General features: G+C 43.6%; 2 protein-coding genes across 2 annotated transcripts; both read right to left on the minus strand.

Annotated features, from left to right (window-relative positions):
• Nucleotides 1–60: 60 nt before the first annotated feature.
• On the minus strand, nt 61–9098 carry NUP35 (nucleoporin 35). Its single transcript, XM_063400127.1, has 9 exons — nt 8382–9098; nt 7529–7699; nt 5742–5869; nt 4086–4146; nt 3349–3490; nt 2902–2971; nt 2687–2815; nt 715–882; nt 61–357 (listed from the first exon to the last, which is right to left on the minus strand). Exons 1-9 carry the CDS (start codon nt 8755–8757, stop codon nt 280–282), a joined length of 1323 nt encoding a protein of 440 aa, XP_063256197.1. The 5' UTR covers nt 8758–9098; the 3' UTR covers nt 61–279.
• Nucleotides 9099–9281: 183 nt separating this feature from the next.
• DUSP19 (dual specificity phosphatase 19) lies at nt 9282–16334 on the minus strand. Its single transcript, XM_063400128.1, has 4 exons — nt 15977–16334; nt 15840–15886; nt 14390–14542; nt 9282–10420 (listed from the first exon to the last, which is right to left on the minus strand). The coding sequence occupies exons 1-4, from the start codon at nt 16194–16196 to the stop codon at nt 10199–10201; spliced, it is 642 nt and encodes a 213-aa protein (XP_063256198.1). The 5' UTR covers nt 16197–16334; the 3' UTR covers nt 9282–10198.
• Between the last annotated feature and the right edge of the window lie 4901 nt (nt 16335–21235).

Consider the following 21235-nt stretch of genomic DNA (forward strand, 5'->3'; position numbering starts at 1 on the left):
ACACAACGGCACAGAGCAGTCAGTGCTGACATTTTTTCAGTCACGCCATCAGAGCACAAATAGGGATTAAGCACTTTTATTTACATTTACTCCGTTTGTAAAACCATGTGTACACTGCCATCATGTAAAGTGCAAGCCACGTGTCTTCTGGATGAACTGAAGGCATCACAGGTGCTATGCAAGATAAAATACTGCCACTGGTAGTTATACAACTAACTACCAATGGCATCAGTACAGTTCAAACCCCGACCAGCTTGGTGTGTTACTTCCTCTTGTGTATTACCAGCCAAAAACATATTCCATTGCTTTAGAGACAATACTTTCATCTTTCCTAGGAGTCTGTCTGTCAGAAACCACCTAGAAGGCAGGGAGAAAAACAAAAAGAGAAAATACAGACAATCAGTCAACATGTAGTTAATAGTTTTCACACTACCCATTTATTTATTTTCCTAAGTTCTACTATATTTTGACAAAATGCGTTTGAAATATTTTCAAAACAAGCCCTCAATCCCTGGAACAGTGACAAGTCATTGCTTTAGTATTTTTTATTATTATTTTAGAGACTGAACAGACTGAGCTTGTACTTGAACCACATCATTAAAGAACTGACAGCAAAAGATAAAAGCTAAGGTCACATTGAAGTTAATGTCTGCACAGCCTCACAGAGCTAAGGGGAGACAACATAAAAACACGTTTGTTTTTCCCTCAGAATACCTGATAGTCACTGGTGGAAGCCTTATATGCTGTTGCAAGAGGTCTCATTGTAGAAATCCTTGCAGTATTATTTGCAGGCTGTGTTGGTGTGCCAGCAGATTTTGTAGGTGGAGTGAAAATCGAAGACATTGAGGATGTAGAGCTTCTTTCAAAGTTTTCCATCACACTCTTAAACAGAGGGTTAATATAATGTAAACAAATACTGAAAAGCAGTATTCCAACCTTTATCATCTAAAATTATCTACTATTTTTTTTTTTTTTGGTAAAACATATTTGGATCCCGAAAGGTCAAAGGCATGTGAGTGCAGAACACACAGGTACACATGACCACCAAGCATTTTCCTCACTGCCATCATCTACACGTTGAATTATGCCACTGCAAAGCAGTGGAAGGTTGGAATCTGTTCACTGTCTGTACTAAAGCTCAACCAAGTTTGAAACAATGTAGAGAAAATACATTGTATGGCTTGCAATAAACTTCAGGGTTCCATTTCATAAGCTCATGTTTAGCAAGGAATGCATGGAAGAGGTAGCAAGGGACTTGATAAGAACCCCAAGTCCCACAGCAAACCAGAGAAAACAAGATGGTCAATAACCAGCCTGGGGAGATGTGATTTGGTGCATTTAGACTCCATGGAGCATAGGATTCAACCAGCCTAAGGACAGCAGAAATTCAGCAGCATTTGGTAGAAGAGGGCTTTCCAAAATAAACAGTCAGATTGTTGACACTGTGGGTGGCACAAGGGGACCCAAGGAACTAACACTTCTAAATCAGAAGCCTAAGCACTGATGTCAAATCCATCATACCTCGTTTTCAGCTGCAGGAAAGTCTTACCAAAACTGCAATGGATTAGTCTCCTGAAATCTTTTGCCTCCAAAAATACAAATTAATGACTATGGGTTTATTTATTGGTATATGAAAGTGAATACTATCCACAAAAGACGTTATGAGAATTCAAAAACAATGAAGATCAGATGCCCGGCAATTATGTCTTAGATCATTACTTCCAGAGCTTCAGCTTACAGGCAATTCATTCATCCATCCAAACTGGGCACCAAAATAGTAAAAAGACATGGACAGACCACCAGCAGAAGCCCACAGAGAAAAGGCCCACAGAAGCACTTGTTTCTGAATTTTATTGAGTGTAAGAAATGTTTCAGACTGCTAAAACTTCACCAATTGCAAGTTGAATTTCTAGGGCTGCCTTTGCAGAATGGTTTACATTGGAAAGCTTACATTACTCTTTAGTATCAAGTATCCTTAAAGGAGACAAAAAAATAAGTCTGTGCACTACAGAAGAATGAAGGTTATTTTCTTAAGCTAAAGTACAGTACCCAGTGCAGAGCACTGCAAGAATTAAAGGTCAGGATATTGCCAATACCTAGACATCAATATAATAGCTCATGTTAATATTAAGACTACAAGAAAACCATGTCTACCCCCACTACTGCTTACAATAGAGTGACATGTTCTTCTAGGGGCAGGTGGGAGAACAGGATTGGGATTTTCTTGCTAACAAATTTTCAGTCCAAAAGTACTAAGATAAATCCAAGAGCCAGAAGCACACAGTCACATTAAAACCAGAGAGGTAGAATTAGGAGCAGCAAGAGTCTCAGTGTGCCATTAGGTGTCTCTTGCAGGCCCTAAATGCCACAAATTCCAGCAGGAAATTCATCTCAATTGTCTCTTGTACCATGGCTTCACTTCATTGTCTGGCACAGCAGTGTGATTGTGTGTGTTGTCACTTCCAAGGAGCACAGAGATGGCCCATAATGATCCTTCTCAGCAGGAAATGGTGACAAACACTTCAGAAAAAACTTATGTAAATGTGTAACAGACTACATCTATATAGATGAACTACCTACAATTTGCAATTCCAAAAGAAAAAAAAATCAAAGAGGTCAGGGAAAATAAAAAGAAAGACCAAAAGCAGAGTGCCTTATATTTAACTGAAAGTAACTATTAACTTACTTTATCTATGCAGGGCTTGACACCAATCATGATAGATTCCCCAAAAATTCTTCCATCTTTGCTCAAGGCTTTCCGGGCTTGAAGCTTCGACTGATACCGAATGTGCATCCAATTTCCTGTGTTGGACATCTGAATGAGATGAAAATTGTGAAATGTAGTTTTTTAAATGCTTAATTCCAGATTTCTTCTGACATAAGTATCAAACCAAGACGTACCACATGCTTTAATATGTTTCCGTACTGAGCAAACTGTAGTAGAATATAGGAAGCTGATGCTTGAGGAAATCTGAAAGGCAGAAAAAAATACTCAAAAAATGATGAGTGGTTCAAGAATCCAGGTGTTAAGATACAGCCCTATAAAGCATTTCCAGCAATGCAGAAGATACCACTTGATGCCATCAGAAGCAGTGACTGGAGAAATGCCACCTTCCAGGTGCCAGGCACTTCAGCACACAGCCCAGCAGCAGAACAGTGCCTTTCTAACCAGGCAGAAATAACGTGCAGCTTAAGATGCTCACTGAAATGTGAGTGCTTGCTTGTGTTAACCAGAGCTGCAGCTCCTGCAGCACACTCCAGTGCAGACAACACCAACGCCCAAGGATTTTCCTCATATGCTGTAAAGACTTTCCCCGGGTTATTGTGAGGCTTTGGAAATGGACTTACCCAAATACAGTTACCCATGTGTCATCAAGCTGATCTTCTGAAGTGAGGGAATCACCTTGAGTATAAAAAGGATCCAGCTGAGCAGGAGACAGAGTTGTCTTCTTAGGCTGCCCAATGCTTGCAGGACTGAACATGCCCGAAGCTGTTAAATTGAAATGGTATTGGTGAACAAACTTCTCTTGCAAGACAGGTTTATAATAAAAGAATCAATTCAGTGTCAAGCGTTTCACTTGTGTATGGAGGAGTTTGATGGGGATTTACTCACAGACAGAAAAAGGAAGTCAATAATAACCTCACGTCTACAAACACACTAATAAGTTTTTGTGAGTAGCAACCTTGTGCTCTCTGACTTTGAAACACCAACAGTTTAATACAGTTGCCAAATAGGAACAGGCCAACAGAATACAGTTTAGCAAAAAGCACCTACACAAGATATCAAACCTTGTGAAGATGGAAGCCAATCCACCAATCTCAGCTTCTTCATTCAGTTCCAAACACCTCTGTGCTCAGTTCAACACCACATGTGGAACAAGGAACATGCAAAGTTCCTTGAATCTCAGTCAGTCTCAGAGTGAATAATTAATTTCCTACTCACACCCATGCACCTTTTGAAAAGCCAACAAATACACAACCTCTTCATAAATTAGCAAGGAACTGATGTAGCTTGAATAGTGATGATTTCCTCTATTAAAGAAAGCAGTAAGAAATGAGAATAGAAATTTTGACAGGACATCTACCTGCTCCCGGAGTTGATGGCAGAATTCCAACTGAGGGGCTCTGTGTTAAAGTAAAGCTGGCCTGCATTAATATACAGAAAGTAACAGATCATTCTTACAGGTATACAATTTTCAAGGGATTCAAACATTCAGGTAGTAATATTAACTGTTTGCCTTAAGTTACTCTTAACTTTTAAGGATAAGAACAGATATTTTCAAGTATATTTAATAAAAGACTACCAAGAGGTATTAATGAAAAGTTATCTGACAATGTATTTGACATATGCTTTGTGAAACAAAGTCGTTTTAAGTATCAATACTCAGAAACCCTTTCCTTTACCTTCTCAAAATAGTCATCTCCCTATTGCTGCACTGCAATAGGGATGTGCATCCTGATGGGAAGGATATTAATACCCTAAGTTTGTCAGCATTTTCACTGCCTAAAGGGTTCAGAAATCATGGAAACATAACCTTCACTTACGTGGAGACTGTTACCAGACTGACTTTCCTGCTCAACTATTCAGTGCATAGAAGGGAAGTGTACTTTGAGTTTTAGATGGTAGTAGTTGTTTTCTTTTTAACGCAGGATTTCAACACCCCAAACAATTTTAGTCTAAATCATGGCATTTCTTAGATACAAAATCAAACAGCCTGGAGTAGACCTAGCAACATATGTTCTGACAGCTGCTCAACATTTTTGAAATTTATTATCCAGCCCTTTAAGACACTATAGGATTCTGTCCTTCACAGAGAACCTCAGCTTTCAGAATAAACTTTTCGGAAGGCAACACTCAACAGAAAGACTGCTCATTCAGTGAAAAGTGTTCTCCTTGCATCAGAGTTCAGTGAGAAAGGACCTCCTAAAGCTTGATTAGTAAGTTAAGCAGCAGAGCTTATTATAAAATTTACTTTGTGGAAGTTTTAGTGTTTCCTCTTTTAACCCAAACTGTGATTAGATATGTTACTCAGAAAAAAATTCCTTCTGTTTCCCTAAGTGCCTCTATTGCCTTCCAAAAGATCATCACATACACACGGAATTTTTAAGGTTGGAAAAGATCTCTAAGGTCATCGAGTCCAACCCTTAACCTAACACTAAATCATGTCCCCAAGTGCCACTCTCACACATTTTTGAACACTTTCAAGGATGGTGATTCTAACACTTCCCTGGGTGGCCTGTTCCAATGCCTGACCACCCTTTCAGTGAAGAAATTTTTCCTCATGTCCAATCTAAACTTCTTCTGGTGCAACCTGAGGCCATTTTCTCTTGTCCTGTTACTTGCTGTCTGGAGAAGAGAGCAGCCTCCACCTTGCTACAGCCTCCTTTCAAGTTGTCAAAGGCTCCTCCTGGCAATCAGCAGCCCAAGGAATTTACGAGACAGTGAAAGGCTAACAAAGATTAATTTGTACTTACAAAGCATAACTGAGGCACGACTTGCATTTTTCATTTCCTGCTGTATTGAAAATTGGCAATAACAGGAATTTGCTTCATGACCACAGCTCTTGTTTAGTCTGAACAGGAACAGGTACACTGAGCAACCCAAACTAAGCCACAGCATGATCTGAAGGGTCCCAGTCACTGTGCTGCAGCAGTTTGTACAGCACAGTTTGAGGATTCACTGAGGCAGTGAGCTGCCTCACATCTGCTGCTAAGAACAGCCCAGCACCAAAGACACTTACTGGTCTTCTGGAAGACAGAGGGGTTGATCCAAGCCCAGGACTGGATAACTCATCATAGATGCTTCTCACTGGTGGAGCACCACCTTTATCTTTGTGTGAGGGGACTACTGGCTGTGGGGGAGACCCTCCTGCAATTCAAGGAACAAGAGAAGAGCAAGAGAAAACTTGTAATTGTGCTTCCATGTTACTTGTTCTTGAAACTTCAATAATAAATTCAGCCATCCTCTCATGCTGATTGTGGATTGTTTGAGACTGTTGATTGTTCCACTGGAGGTTTGCAAACCTATGTGTCCTACCAAACTGAATGTTCTAGTTAGGAGCATCACACGTGTCTCAAACAGTATCCTACAGAAAAACCATTTAGAACTTTCAGACCTCTTATTAACCCATTATATTCACTGTTTGCGTGTTCTTTCTCTGAAGTTCTGAGCATGGCTGTTATCTTTCAATTTTGAGCCAGGCTGGAAATCCATTTTAATTGTTTCACCTGCCTATAGTACAGATGCAAAAGCAAGATTTTTAAAAATTGAGATATCCTACATGTTAAAGAACCATACCAAAACACACAGAGACATTGCACATTACTGTCACATTCCCACTGTCCAAATTCCTTGGCTTCCCATTTAATTTCATATTAAATAAAAATGTAAGCCCTCGAGAGTAGGGACTAGCTTGCACACAGACAGGATGAAGTTAAACCAGCTGCCCTCTCATTCTGTAAATTTTGGGACATCCAGTATAACAGAGAATTAAAGTTTTTGAAAGAACCTGATTTATCTTAACACTTTGTGTGGATTTACCCCAGGGGAAAAAAAGTAGTTTACATTTCACCACAACAATTTTTGAAATTCACATGGTTTCAGTTTCTTAAATATTTTTATACGAGGTTTGTTCCCAGGCTTATAAGGGCAGGCAGACAAGAGCAAGAAGACCAACAAACCTCCAATTATGGAACATTTTAAGTTGGAAGAGACCTAGAAAGACCACTGAGTCCAGTCCAGCCTGACATTCAGAGAAGAGAATATTTTATTAAGAGAAATTCTTGCAGTATTTTAATCCTCAATTTCTCTTTCAAAATGATTAGCATATTAACAGCATCAGATATTAAATTATGCCAACTGATTTAGTGCAGAAGCCAAGATCACCCATGACATATCAACTACTCATTCGTCTCAGAGAAGAGAACAGATGTACAACACTAACACGGGTAGGAACTTCTCCTGGCCTGATTAATTAGGTGCTTGAAGAGAAATGAGCATCTATAGCCAGGAAAAGTCACTACTCCAGTCCAGTGACAGCAGCCATCAAGATGTTAGCTACAACCACTAGATACTAATTAATAAGTATATTTTCAGTTTTCCTCCACCCAGTTTTTGTAAGTTTGACAATCTGTAAGTGACCTTTAAGAATTCAAAGAAATAGAAAAATTTCTGCAAAGAAATCAGCAGTTTGCACAAGCTGCATTTAGTTTGCCAGCAGATATCTGTTTTCAACATCCATGTATGTGTAATTGACTTGTTAAGAGTTATATAAATTGATTTTGTATTAGGAGAGGTCCATGTTACCTTCCTTGTAACACAGACCTTTCCTGATACCAAAACTACCACATTTAAAATGTTTATTATAATTGAATGCACTGATTCACCACTTATGCAATCAGTAGAGTTTGCTTACAGAGAGATATAAAACGATAAGGATTCAAGTCTGCAACAACATAAAACAATGAGACAAACCAATTTTTTTTTTTTGCTTTCAGGACAATTTCCCAACGTTTAACAAATCCTGACCTGCAAGCAGCGGAGACCTTGCTTCCATGACACCGACTGAAGGGCCGTACAGAGCCCGCGGCTGCGGGGTCACCGGGGCAGGTAAGTCACCCATCAGAAACCCGGGGAGAAACTGAGCACTGGGGCCTTGCTTCGGAGATGTCGGCGAGCCGAGAGTCATCGGTTCAGCTCCTGAAAACAAAATTTTACAATACCGAAAAGACGGGTGAGCTAACCTTTCCCACTGTGGGCTCAATTAAAGAAGCATAACACAAGGTACAGTGAGTGACGAAGATCACTGAATCCCAGAATCGCTAGGGTTGGAAGGCACCTCTGGAGATCACCCAGTCCACACAAACCTGCCAAGGCAGAGTCTCCCAGAGCAGGCACGCAGAGGTGTCTGCAGGTGGGTTTGGAATCTCCCCAGAAAGGGAGACTGCACACCCTCACTGCAGAGAGTTCCTCCTCGTGCTGAGATCGAACTCCTCGTGTTTTGGTTTTGGTTTATGGCCATTCCTCCTCGCCCTGCCGCTGGGCACCACCGCAAAGAGCGCGGCACCATCCTCTTGGCACCCGCCCTTGAGATATTTACACGTATCGCTGAGATCAGGGGCGGTTTCACCATTCATTTTACAGGCCGGCCGAGTTTATCGCAGCGTTTTCGCGGCCACAAGCGGCGGCCGATGGCTTTCACCCCGCTCCCCTCCCGCGCCGCCCAGCAGCGCCCGGAGCGGGGCACCCCGGCGGGCAGCGGAGCCCCGAGCAGCGCCCGAGGGCCCGTGTGCCCGGCTGAGGGCCCGTGTGCCCGGCTGAGGGCCCGTGTGCCCGGCTGAGGGCCCGTGTGCCCGGCTGAGGGCCCGTGTGCCCGGCTCACCAGCGGGCGGCAGCTCCATGGCGAAGGCGGCCATGGCGGCCCGGGCGGCGGGAAAGAGGCGGCGGCCGCGGCTCCGCCGGGCGCTTTCGAACGGGCCGGAGCTTCCTGCGCCGTCACTTCCGAGCCGCCCCCGCCGCGGTGTGTAAGGGGCGGGCGCAGCCCCGTCAGGGGCCGCGGTTGGCAGGGCCGGCCATCGGCGTGTGCCGGCCTGTGGCCTCACGGCCGGCGGCGAAGGGCCCCTGCGAGCGGGGCCGGGGGCGAACGGGGCGGGAGGAACGCGGTTACCGCACCGGGGCCTGTCCCGGGCTGCCTGCACGAGCCGGGAACTCGGAGCAGCCTCCCCACGCTGTCCCCCGGGGAAAGGGGCAGCAGGCATTGCCGGGCTGCCGACCCCGCGGCCGTCCGCCCCCGCCGGGGCGGCGCACGGAGCCCCCGCCGGGGCGGCGCACGGAGCCCCTGGCGGATCGGTGACCGCAGCAGCGATCGGGTGCCGCGGGGCTGCCTCATCCCGCAGTAACGCTTAGCGCGGAATCACGGAATGGGCTGGCTTGGAAGGGCCCGTGAAGCACCCCCGGCCACGGGCAGGGACAGCCTCCACTGTCCCAGGCGCTCCAAGCCGTGTTTGACTGGCCGCGGGCGCTTGCAGGGACGGGGCAGCCACGGCGGCTCCGGGCAGCCTGTGCCAGGGCCTGCCCACCCTCGGTGTAAATAATCCGATCTCAACCGCCTGTCTCTCTCTGAATCCACTCCCCCTCGTCCTGTCACTGTTCTTTAGCAATTCATATTGAGAACGAGAGAGGTCGTGGTTCAAACACAATGATGAGCTGCAATTGAAGCTACTGGTGCCAGGACAGAATGCTAATCTTGAAACCGAATCTTTAAAATCACTTAACCACACAATTTTATCCAAACACAGTGTTCTCTTTATTTTGTTGCATATTAATATATCAAATCCTTAAGAGCTGGCATGAAGGCCACAAAATACTATGAAAAACTTGTAGATTTTTTTAAAGACATATTAATACAGTAATTTCAGCCTGGGATCCCTCAGGAGGGTCAAAATTACATACCCTATGGTGTCTGTTCTTTACATATGACATGGAATGGAGTGAGGGGACAGCACGGGAAGATGTGAATAAAAGACAGCAGCATCAGCAGAGAGGTAATTATCAACATTTTTTGTATCTCTACCAAAACGATTTACATGAAATAAACCCTGCTAGTTCCAAGACTGAGCTCATCAAGTTAGTGCACTTCAAATCACTACTAGATGACAAACAATAGAAATAAACGAAGCATTAAATCATCCTATGCATTTTGAGCATCCTCCAAAGACCATCGTTTTAATTTAAAAAAAAAATTAATGGCTGGCTAGCCCACAAAATTCAATAATATCGTCTATAGTTGCAAAATAATTTTAAAATCCAGTATCAAAGTAGTTCATTATATGAACATTTTATTATCTAGATTTTACAACCAACTAGGAATGCATGGATTTGGAAAGAAAGCAACTTATCTCAGTCATTTTACTTCCTTCAATAAGCAAACCAACATTCTATTGTTTTCTAATATTTCAATGAAAACTGAGCTGTATCTTATTAGTGCTCTGGTTTAAGGCAAAACTTCTCTGAAGTCAGTACAACACCATTTGGCCTTTTGATGACATGCTGGAAGAAACATGGTCAAAGGAGGGTAAGAAAAACTATATAAAGACTTGGAAATGCACATGTGAAAGGGGATTTCAAAATGACAGATTAAAGTACATCCAACATCTGTTCCTGTACGGTCAGAACAGGTATTTCCCTCTTCCCTTTGGATCAGTCATGGCTGTTTATGCTTCCATTTGCCTTTACAATCTGTTCCTGGTACTTGTGGAGCTGCTCCATGAAGCCAGGGTTTGGACAAGCTGCAGGCCTGGCATTCTTCACCAAGGAGAAGGCTCTGGCAAAGCTCAGTCTTTCTGAATTCATTAGAAAACCAATGACTACAGCTGCTGCACGGGAGACTCCTGCATTGCAGTGAACCAGCACCACGCCATCCTCCAGGAAAGAAATTAAACACAGGTTGGGACATTCGTTAGCTGGATTACAAGTGTAAGAAACTTTATATAAAATTCTTGTAAGACTTACTGAAAGCTCCTTGCTGAGCTCAAAGCAAATATTTACACTAGTCCAAACACAGATGTAGCCATGATATAAGCATGAAACTAAGTATTTTTCTACACAAAATGCTATATTATGACCAAATTGGTCAAACCTAATTCTTACCGTAGCACTAAAACACATCCTCTGTCTTTCTTCCAGAGCCTCCCAGCAGCCTGTTCATGTGAAAACCACATCACAGACACCTGAGATACTGAAGTAGCTGATCTAGCCAGGTGCCAGTTTAGAAATAAATTTTATTTGCAATATGGAAAGGAACTTGGCAGTTAAAGGTTGAAAACATGGCAAGGCAGCAAACAGCTAGGTACAGAGGCAGATTTTAGAACATCTCATAGTTCCAGTCGCATGTTTCTGTGTATTCTGCAGGGAAGATTCTGGGTAACAGGAATTATGCACGGGAACAGAAAAATTGGAAAAGATAGCGTGTGATTTGCAACACATCTCTCCCTTCCCATCACACCACTGGTACAACTAAGGCCCCCTAACTGGGAACTAGGGTGCAAAATCCAAAAATACTCAACCTCCCAAAATTCACAAGTGCTTCTTCTGGGGTTTGAATTCAGGCTGACCCTGAATTATATACAAAATTAATGAGTTTTATCTTACTTAAACATTTCCCACACAACCTCTGAGACACCTCCATGGCTCTTTTTAGACATTGCAAGCTTTTTTAGGAAATAACAAACCCAAATTAACACAAAGACGACTAGACAGTCTAGCATGTCTGAAGCAATGTTTGCAAGGCCCAGGCTTCGTGATGTTGTCGTGTTTGTATGTCAGACTATGACCTGGAAAGCCCCAGTCCTATCTGTCTGCCAAATGCCCCTCTGACACAAAAAGAAACCACTAAACCCCAGCACCTCCATATTCTGAATGAAAATAAAGAAACATGACACTATGTGCTCAGATACTTGAGGCTAAACAAAACTCTTCTAGTTATAAACAACCTGTTCTGTCTGCCCTTAACAGGAATTTTACCCAGAGACCAAAAGGTCTTTCAAGCACAGGGTTCCTTTCCAGAAACTCAATAGTTTATGTTACAGGTTTGAGAGCTACAATTGTCTGGTATTTTAATAGACACACAGACCAGAGAATGGCTCCTGCTCCGAAAATCTCCCAGTTTAAATAACAAGACAAAGAAGTATGAAATGGAGTATCGTTATCTTTGTTGGAGAAATTCCAAGCTGAGGCTAGGAGAATGACACACAACGTTCTGGCAGAGCTAGGAACCGACTCCAAGCTCTGCATCCCAGCACAGCAAATACATCACAATAATCACACTAAAAACTGTGCCACTGCTAATGAAGCAATTGCTGAACATTATCCACGGTAGATTTGGAGTAGCTTTTACTGATTTAAGGGGAGTTATTTCAGACATGGCATACCATAATCCAGATCAATGTCTAGCAGAGGCACTGAGGGTAAATAATATGCATTGGAAGCGATTTTTCTTTTCCTTTGTACAGTTCATGCTTTACTTCCTCTTTCACATTTAAGTTTGATGTATCTTTTTAAATAACTGGCTTGTTTTACATTGCCAAAAATTATATAGTGATACCTATGAATCCTGAAAATTATTGAACATGAATGAATCTGGGCCATAATATTAAACCAACTTTAATACTGAGAATATTTCTCTTTCCTTGCTAAAGCTCATTGTTTACAATTCATTTAAAAATGAATTTGGCATGTCATTCTTAACTAATTTTGTATTTGTTATGAATACAGAATAAAAGTGAGAAACAGACTGCAAATAGGAAATTTATCTCTATTTGCCAAAACCTCCCTGTTCTGATCCTGATACCCTAAGTTCTCCTACCCAGAAATGTGGACTTGCAAGAATGATGTAAGATTCAAGACCAAGTTGGTTTGTTGGGTTTTTTTAAATTTTTACAGAGAGAGAAACAAAATCTCCTTCCACCAACAGAAAATGTGATTGTACAGTGGTTATACATAGTGGGCAAAAAGCCTCATCATAGGAAAGAAACTTAAAAGCATGAAGTTTTTAGTGAAGTTGAAGGCTAATGTAATTCCTTATGGATCCATTTTACTTTGCAGTGAAACTGAGGCTTTTTCCTTAGGAAAGACACAGGGAGCAATAAGGAGCGATGTTCCTGAACAAGCAAAGATTTTCTCTTTGCAAACACAAGATTTCGGATGTTTTATTATTAGATATTAAACATATAAAAAAGTATCCCTCATTCCTAGTATTATGACTTGACATTGGTCACTGAACATGTCATGGAAAAACCTGCCTGCCAAGTTGGAGCCTAGAGGAAAAGCTGAGCTCTGATCAGTATCAGAATTTGTACCACGGTGTCTGGAGACTGGAGCCATTACAGTTTTAGAGAAGTGAATCCTGGTACAAGTACCCAGCTGTGACTTACAGAACAGTGCAGGCTTCACTTGTATCCTCAAATCCTCCCTTCATGGAGTTAACCATGTCCTAGAAATGATTTCTCATCCATCATGTTCTCTCACCAGTGCACATCTCTTCCTGCCCCATTTTAGGAGATCAAACAGTCGTACCTCTGTGGTTACTTAAACAGGAGAGCACTTCACGACACAATTTATCAGCAGATCTTTTAACACTATTATGACAAAGCAAATAAATTCAAAGCACCTAGAGATCTGTCTCTGCACACCACTATCGTGTGCTTTTCAGACTGATCCTGGAGAACAGCTATTCCACCAATGACCTCCTCTGTCATCCACCTCTTCCATACTAATGGAAAAAGTTTTCCTTGTAAAAGTTTTCCTGTCAACTCCTTAACCTACAAAGTAGTAACTGAGTATAAACACCAGAGGAAGAAAGCAAAATTGTGCAGTTGTGAATGGCAACTCTCCTTTAGAAATGAACTGGAAACTGTAACTAGAAACCTTGAAAAGGTTATTTAGTGACAATACGTTATCACATAGCTTGTAAATTATAAATGAGAGAAGGAAAGAACACTGCGACACAAAGAAAACTGGGGCAAGATCATCTTTTATCCTAGTCTACATTAGCAATGAACCTGATAGATATGGTAGGATAACATGCAATAATGTTTGGTTGTTGAGTTATAGTTTAGATACCAAAGCAATGGTTGTCATAAATGACACAGTAAGCCTGAATTTAACAGCTCTGAGCTGGGCACGTTCCCGGCTACACAAAACTCTGCCAAGCAACTCCAGAAGGGTTTTTCAGCCTATTTTCTGTGTCACATCCTTTCAGGATTTTGTGAGCAGTTAAATCACTTTTGGCTCCAAGACTACTAACACGTTCTTTCATAGCACCTTCTTTGAGCAAACTGGTCTGGTGGGAGGTGTCCCTGCCCATGGCAGGGGGCTGGAGCTAGATAATCTTTACTGTCCCTTCCAACCCAAACCATTCAATGATTCTATAATGAGAAGCACAAGGATGGTGAATAGCTAAACCACAAAGATCTGTAAAACCCTGTTTCTTGCTTCTAATCTAGGCTGGGTTTTAATCCAAAACAACATCCCCAATGGATAAATACATTTTCTTTGTTTTCTTCTGTCAGGGCTGGTGACTTGGATTTAGGATGCATTTGTGTACTCTAAAGTCAAGCTCTGGTCCAACTGTATTAAAGAAGCATTTCTCTAAAACTCAAGACAGTCTGAAAAAGCAGTGCTGGAAGGAATGAAGATTAACAGCAGTGCCATGTCTCTAGGAATGCTTGGAAATCCCTTGGATTTTCTATTTAAAATTTTAAAAGACAATGGCAAAACTATTCATTTGGTACCATATTTTCTTTTAACAAAAGAAGCTGTATTAGTTCTGAAGTAGTGTTATAAATAATCTAAACAGGATAACTATTAACATTAATTATTGATGTACCGTACCTGGATCTTGGCTTTCTCAATAAACTCAAAACATTCAGGGAAATAGGAGGTAATATCAGTTTCTGGGAGGTCCAGAATGGAAATAGTCTTGTATATAAAGTCATTGAGGAAGGCATTTTGGACTCCGTATGCCACGTTTAGAACGTGAGTGACCTAAGTCAAAAAAATACAAGAAAAGAAAAAGGCATTTTCTGAAGACAGCAAGCAAAATGAGCAGTAACAAAGGTGAATTAATCTTTAGGCCTACACAGACTCTACCTTCCACTGACGCAACATTCAGTTTTACGTACATTTGCTGTCTGTTGTATGCTTTTCTCCAAGCAAAGTTTCAAAGTGTGCTAAAACATACTGTGATAAATCTCAGGGTTTTTCTGAGAGAAAATGAAATGATCAGTGCTCAAATACAGACTAAAAATGGATTTTTGACAGAAAAGGGAGTTTTCATCACATGGTTGGAAAACAAAAGAGAAAGCAATGGGAATGAGAGCACAGATCACCCAACAATCACCCAAATTTCAAGCCTGCTCTAAACCCACCAGCTTAACTTTCCTTCTGGTTAGTCACCAGAAACATTTGCAGAAGCAGAAGGATTTCAGAGTAAACTACACCTGTTCTTGGCAAGTGACACCACCCCTGGCCTCCTGCCATCTCTGCTGTGTCCAGGCTACAGCCAGGTCGCGGGTTATTTCGAGTTACAGTAAAGTGACATTTAGATGGCACCAGATGCCAGTCTGGTGCATGCCCTGTCCTGCAGAACATCACTGTCCACAGGCCTTATCACCCCATTACTGCAACAGAGAAGAGTAAAAAGACAAAATTTTGGGAGAGGCTTCGAGAAGCTGCTTTGTTTTTCTAGTTTCATTAATCCACATAAGGCAAGGGAGAATGGTGCTGCTTAGTGTCTGAGGTGGAAATGCATACGGCAGTGTAGGAATCTGTTCCATTAAATAGCTCTAAGCAATCATCACTCTTGCAGGGAAGCAAGATGCTTTTCAGTGGTACCTAGCAACAGGACGAGGAGCAATTGCCATAAGCCAAAACATAGGAAGTTCTTGCTCAGCATGAGGAAGAACTTCTTTAGATTGAGGGTGGCCAAGCACTGGAACAGGTACCCAGGAAGGTCACAGAGTCTCCCTGTCTGGAGACATTCCAAACCCACCTGGACACCCTCCTGTGTCACGAGCTCTGGGAGACCCTGCCTTGGAGGGGGTTTGGACTAGATAATCTCCAGAAGGCCCTTGGAAGATTCTGGGATTCTCTGAAAGCATTTCAGCTTCTCGTGAAGCCGACAGAAACCCGTCCACCTGCAAACGGAGCAGCCTTTTGAAAATGCAAGTGGAACACAGTTTTCCTCAGATCGGCTAGAGAATGTTTCAGAATTTTTAACGTACAGGAGAAAAGCACTGCACGCATTATGTGAGATGCCATTTGTACGTCCCTGTACCGTTACCTTGTGCTTTCTCATCGTCTCCAGGTCGTGGGCAGCATCCTGCGATCCTGCGGGGAGACAGAGAGCGTGCCGGTTGCCGCGCTGAGCCCCTGCCCGCCCCGCCGCCGTGCGTGCCCGCCGCCCCCAGCCCCGCTCACCCAGCAGCAGCCAGGGCTTCACCACGCCGACCTGCAGGTCGGCGCTGAGATCCTGCACGAAGCCGCCGCCCGGCGCCGCCTCCTCCTCCTCCTCCGTGTGCAGGCAGGCGCCGCGCCACGTCTCGACGATCCTGCGGCCGGTCAGCGTCGTGACGCGGGTGCGCTGCTTCCGCAGGTTGGCCCTGGAGAAGCTGCGGATCTCCTGGGCCAGGGAGTGCATGGCGCCACTGCCGCAGCGCCCCGGCCGCCCGCCGACACTGCCCGGGGCGGCGCCGCGCCCGCCCCGCCCGGAGCGCGCCTCCCGTCAGCGGAGGAGCCGTGCGGCGGGGAGGCGGCCCTGCAGCGCCCTCTGCGGGGAACGGCGGCGTGCCTGGCTCTCACCGGGGCTGCTTGTCGGCAGGCGTGGGGAAACATCGCGGAGAGCTCGCTGGAAAACACTGGAGTTAAATATATAGCGTGGTTTTTTCACCAGAGTAATTTGACTGGTGACCAAAGACGAAACAAAATCAGCTCCTTGTGTTTACCAAAGAGGCAAATGAAGAAAAGGGAGGCGAGGTGAGGCTGCTTCCCCCTTATTCCCAAACGACCCAATGCTTGTATTTTCATGTATTCTCTGTAGTGCAGTTTGTAATGTTCCACAGCTGGTACATAGTCATGGAATCACAGCATGGCTTGGGTTGGAAGGGATCTTAAAGATTATCTCCTTCCAACCTCCCTGCCAAGGGACCTTAAAGGTTATCTCCTTCCAACCTTCCATTAAGACCAGGTTGTTCCAAGCCCCGTCCTGGCTTCCAACGCTTCCAGAGATGGGGAATCCACAGCTTCTCTGCACAACCTGTTCTAGCTCCTCACCACTCCCACAGTAAAGAATTTCTTCCAGGTATCTATTTCCCCTCTTTCATTCTGAACCTATTCTTTCTTGTCCCGAGGTTCCTGATAAGGAATCTCCCTTACAGGTCCCTTCAGGTAATGGAAGCCTTCATAAGTGTGTGAAATGTTTGTTGGCAAAGTGAGATGGTAATATTGTTAACTTCTGCCAGAAATACATTTCGATCTGCAAACAATCCTCTGTGCTGGCTTACAGAATAAGAAGGACATATTACTACAGTACTTCTTTTGTAATATTCCTCAAACTGATGCTGAAGGGATATTTTGACTCTGAAGGGATCCTCCCGATAGCCCTCCAGAATGCGGCACAGACCAAAGGCAGCGTAGTTCCATGTAGAGAGGTCTACAAATGCCTTGGCAATTCGAGAAGCAGAGAATGCTGTTAGGAACTGCGAGAGCATTAATGATTTCTGGGAATGCCAGAGGCAGTTTTCTGACAGGAATGAGGCATAGAATCAAGGTAATCTAAAAGAGGCAGAATATCGCACACATTACCTGCAGAAGCTAGAGTCTGAATTAAGATAAAATCAAAGATGACGCGTAGTGTAGAGAGATGAACAGAACAGAGATCTGGGCTGGATCCGCGGTTAGGGCGACAAGGCACCCTGAAGTACAAGTAAGAGGTTTTGTAACATTCTGCACGGTAGATGTGTGGCACGTGTGTCTGCAGGTGGCTGTGGAATCTGGGGTTGTATTTGTTGCATTTGTTACGATACGCTCACAGCGGGCCCTGTGGGCACGGCCCCGCTGCGGGCCGGCCGGGGGACCCGCCTGAGGGGCGGGAGGCAGCTACGGGTGGCAGCTGAACGTGAGCTTGTGATTGGCCGGAGGGACACGAGGGCAGCATGTGAACGGGAAGCTGATTGGCTGAGGGGACGCGCGGGCAGCGACACCGCAGCGGAGCCAGCCAATAGGCGCCGTTCTCCTGTTCAGGTCCGTTCGGGCTCGGCAGGGTTGTGAGGGGAGGGCGGTTTGTGGCACCACAGGGATCGTCCTCAGAAGCACAGGGAGCCCCGGGAGCCTTCGTTCCCCATTGCTGCGAGCGGCCTGTGCTTCAAAGCCGTTAACTTAAAATAATAATGATGCTGAAGTTGGTTCATTTGTTTTCTGTTAAGGCCTTATCAGTTATTTTGATGAAGTTGATCAGAAAGGAAGCGATGGAGAGCTTTAGGTCTGCGGCCCAAGCCAGCAATCACACAGAATTTCATGGCTGTTTTTGAGCTGTATTGGCTCACTATAGCCGCCTCTGTGAAAGATATTAAGGTATATTAAGGATATAAGGATATATATAAAGGATATTAAGGTATCGTTCAAGAATGGAGAGAGCCTTGAAAGGGTGAAAAGCATTGTGCTTAGGCATGCTTGGGCAGGATTAAGATACATTGTAACCAATGTAGAGGCTGGATAAAACTTGGCGAGAAATAGGGAACGGGACTGTTAGAAATGAGACGCTTGACACGGCCAATATATCAAGCAGCAATTCAATTTAATAATTGATTAATTAGCATGGTAAAGCGAGCACAGACTGCGTGCTGGGTACAGGGGAAGGATTTTCCCTTCCGAATGCACACTGTTTGCTGGACTTGCTGGGGTTTTATTGGCTATATTCATACATATTCATAAGCTTTTCTCAGCAGTTTTTATTTCCCATATTTAAATTCATTATTCAATACCTATTGTGGTCCATTTTAGATTTCAGTGTTCCAGGATGTACATCCAGGATATGTATCCCAGGTGGTGGGATCCAGCTTCCAGATGTGGGGTCCAGCTTCTATTTCCTAGGTCTGTCAGTGATGTCCAGTTTCCCCTTTTTCAAGAACCATAGATCAGAGGCATTGGTAAGACACTCACAATTAAGTTTAATAATACACCTAGGTGTTGTTCCTTAATCTAGAGGAGGAAGATGCAATAGGTGTGGATGCAGAAGGCAGCTGACTCCAGAGTAAGGGATTTGTTTCGTGCTAGGGATGTTGATCCTTGTTATAACTGCCTTAAACACCAGGGGTCCCCGCTGGACAAAAAACCTGCTGCTCTTTTCTCTCTGAAATCAAAGACACTGCAAACGTTTAGGTGCAGAATTATTATCTTATTATTTAGCGTGTCCATTCATGTCATAAACATTAGATCTAGCTTGAATACTCATAGACACTATTTCTTATAAAGCAGGTATTTCCATGATGATGTCAAGCTGTTAATGCTATTCATTACAGGATAGAAGATAATAGTGAATTAGAGTTTAAAACTGGGATTTCAGTACACAGATGATTTCCTATATTCCTCTTGCATGCTTTGCTGAGAGTAGAAGACCTCTCTAAGGGTGTGGCAGGAGCTGGATGCTTTTCCTGCTTCCTTGGCTGAATGTATTTACAATATTTCTGGATCTTCAGGTTTTGAATAAGCTATATATCAATGCAAATGCAGTAGTTTTAAGTCATTTTTAATGTTATGATTCTTCTGTTTTGTCTGGCGAGAAATCCAGCAGAACCCGTTCTATGGGTGTAAACTAAGAAATGTGTACTGTAATTACTAATTATTACAAAAAACAGTTTGTACATATTTACAGAGCTCGTATGGCAGTACATCATCCTCCCTGCTGTATCTATTTCCTTCCACTATTATTTTGGTCTAGGTACTGCCTGTACTTATTGGTGCAAAAGAGCTGGCTTCTATCAGAAAAGTGATAACCAGATATTGCAGATAGCTGACTTTGAAAAACCAGCCTTGCACTCTGAAAAATGCCTATGTTAGAGGGTTGAACTAAAGTGTTAAAATGCACTCAAAATTGACAGTTGATTCTTAGGTTGGTAATTTAACTGGAGAACTGAACCCTAATTAGTACACTAATTACATCACATTTGAAATTGCATTTGCCAGATGACTTTGAGGAGTAAGAGAAATGGGAGGGAAAATCAAGCTAATGTCAGCTAATATCTAACTCTAATAATGCCTCTGCTTTAGACTCTATGTTCCTTGGTTGAAAATAGCAGAGAAGTTGAAAATAACTCTGTGCACCAGTTGGTGACTGGATGACTGTGAATCATGAATGTGGAGCAGTGATGAGAAATGCAAGGGTGACGGTGAAATGCATGAGGAGGAATTTAAAACAGAGAGCTAAATAATAATGCCATTATATGAAGTTCTAATATGCCTTTTTGGGAGTGCATTGTGCTATTTGGGGATGATGGTATTCAGGAAAGTTGATCTCATACTTGAAACAAGTGCAAAGAATAGTTGAAAGCCTGAATTGCACTGCATGTGTCAGGCTCTTGTCCATGATGACTTTGGGGGGAGCAGCCTCCTGCAGGGGGAATATTTCACCACCATTTGTGCCCAAATGCACATAAACACTTCTCAGGGTACCTGCTTCATACACTCCAGCACGCTGTCTGTAGCCTGCAGGCCCTTAGCAGTCTTGGTTTCAGCTTTGCAGCTTGAGAAGCTGTCAGGACATGGTGCCTGCTGCTGCTGGCTTTTCCCTTTCTGAGGCAGTCAGGATCACTCACACCCTGAGCAACAGGGCCAGGCAGTACATGGGAGGATGGCTGGAGTACCACGGGCTCCCCTTTCCCCTCAGTGGCATGTGTCAGTGCTCCATGCCATGTCCTTCATGTAGACAGGTTGTGGCTGAGAGACAAGCACTCCTTTGTTCTCCTAACTTAATTGTTTCATCATTTAGACCTGCCAATACTGGAATACTCTGGAAGAGAACTAGACTCTCAGCAATGCTGATGGAGAGTGCTTGGTCCTCTTTTCCAGCCTGGTTGTGTGCCTTTGTCCCACACCCCGAATGAGGATGCAGATATTAACTCCTTTGTTCTTGTATCCAGTAACATGCCTGGAAAATCTGTCATAAGTGGAATCCTGACTGGAAGGTGAGATTTCAAAAAGCTAGTGAAGCGCAGACAAAATCTTGAAATGTTATTTTATGAGGAAGAACGAATTTTTAGCAAGGCCTCTTGCAGAACTTAATATAGTGAAGAGTGAAAAGTCTGCAAGGATTCTCAGTTTTGTGTACTGAGTTCATTGCTGAGGTGAACAGTGAAGGCCTAAGAAATTTTAAGTTTGCCAGTTATTGTGAGGCTTGAGGGTTTTTCCTAGGATGGCAGGAATAAGGGGTGAAGGCAGGGGCAGGTTGAGTATGTAGCACTTTAAATGTGTTGCTGTAGTAGTTGGCTTAAATAGGAAGCGGCACCGTGCTGAAGGCTGTGTACAGAAAGTGAACAGGGCATTCCTGCACAAAGTGCTGCAGTTACACATCCTGTGACCTGGTTGGTAGTGAGCCAAGCTTTGCTGGAAGGTGTTAGTTTGTTCTGGATTTCTGACCTGCCAGTTTGTAACACGTTGGAAGTGCTAGACTCCACTGGCCAAACA

The sequence above is a fragment of the Prinia subflava genome, chromosome 6 (genome assembly GCF_021018805.1).
Source record: "Prinia subflava isolate CZ2003 ecotype Zambia chromosome 6, Cam_Psub_1.2, whole genome shotgun sequence".
Lineage (NCBI taxonomy): Eukaryota > Metazoa > Chordata > Aves > Passeriformes > Cisticolidae > Prinia > Prinia subflava.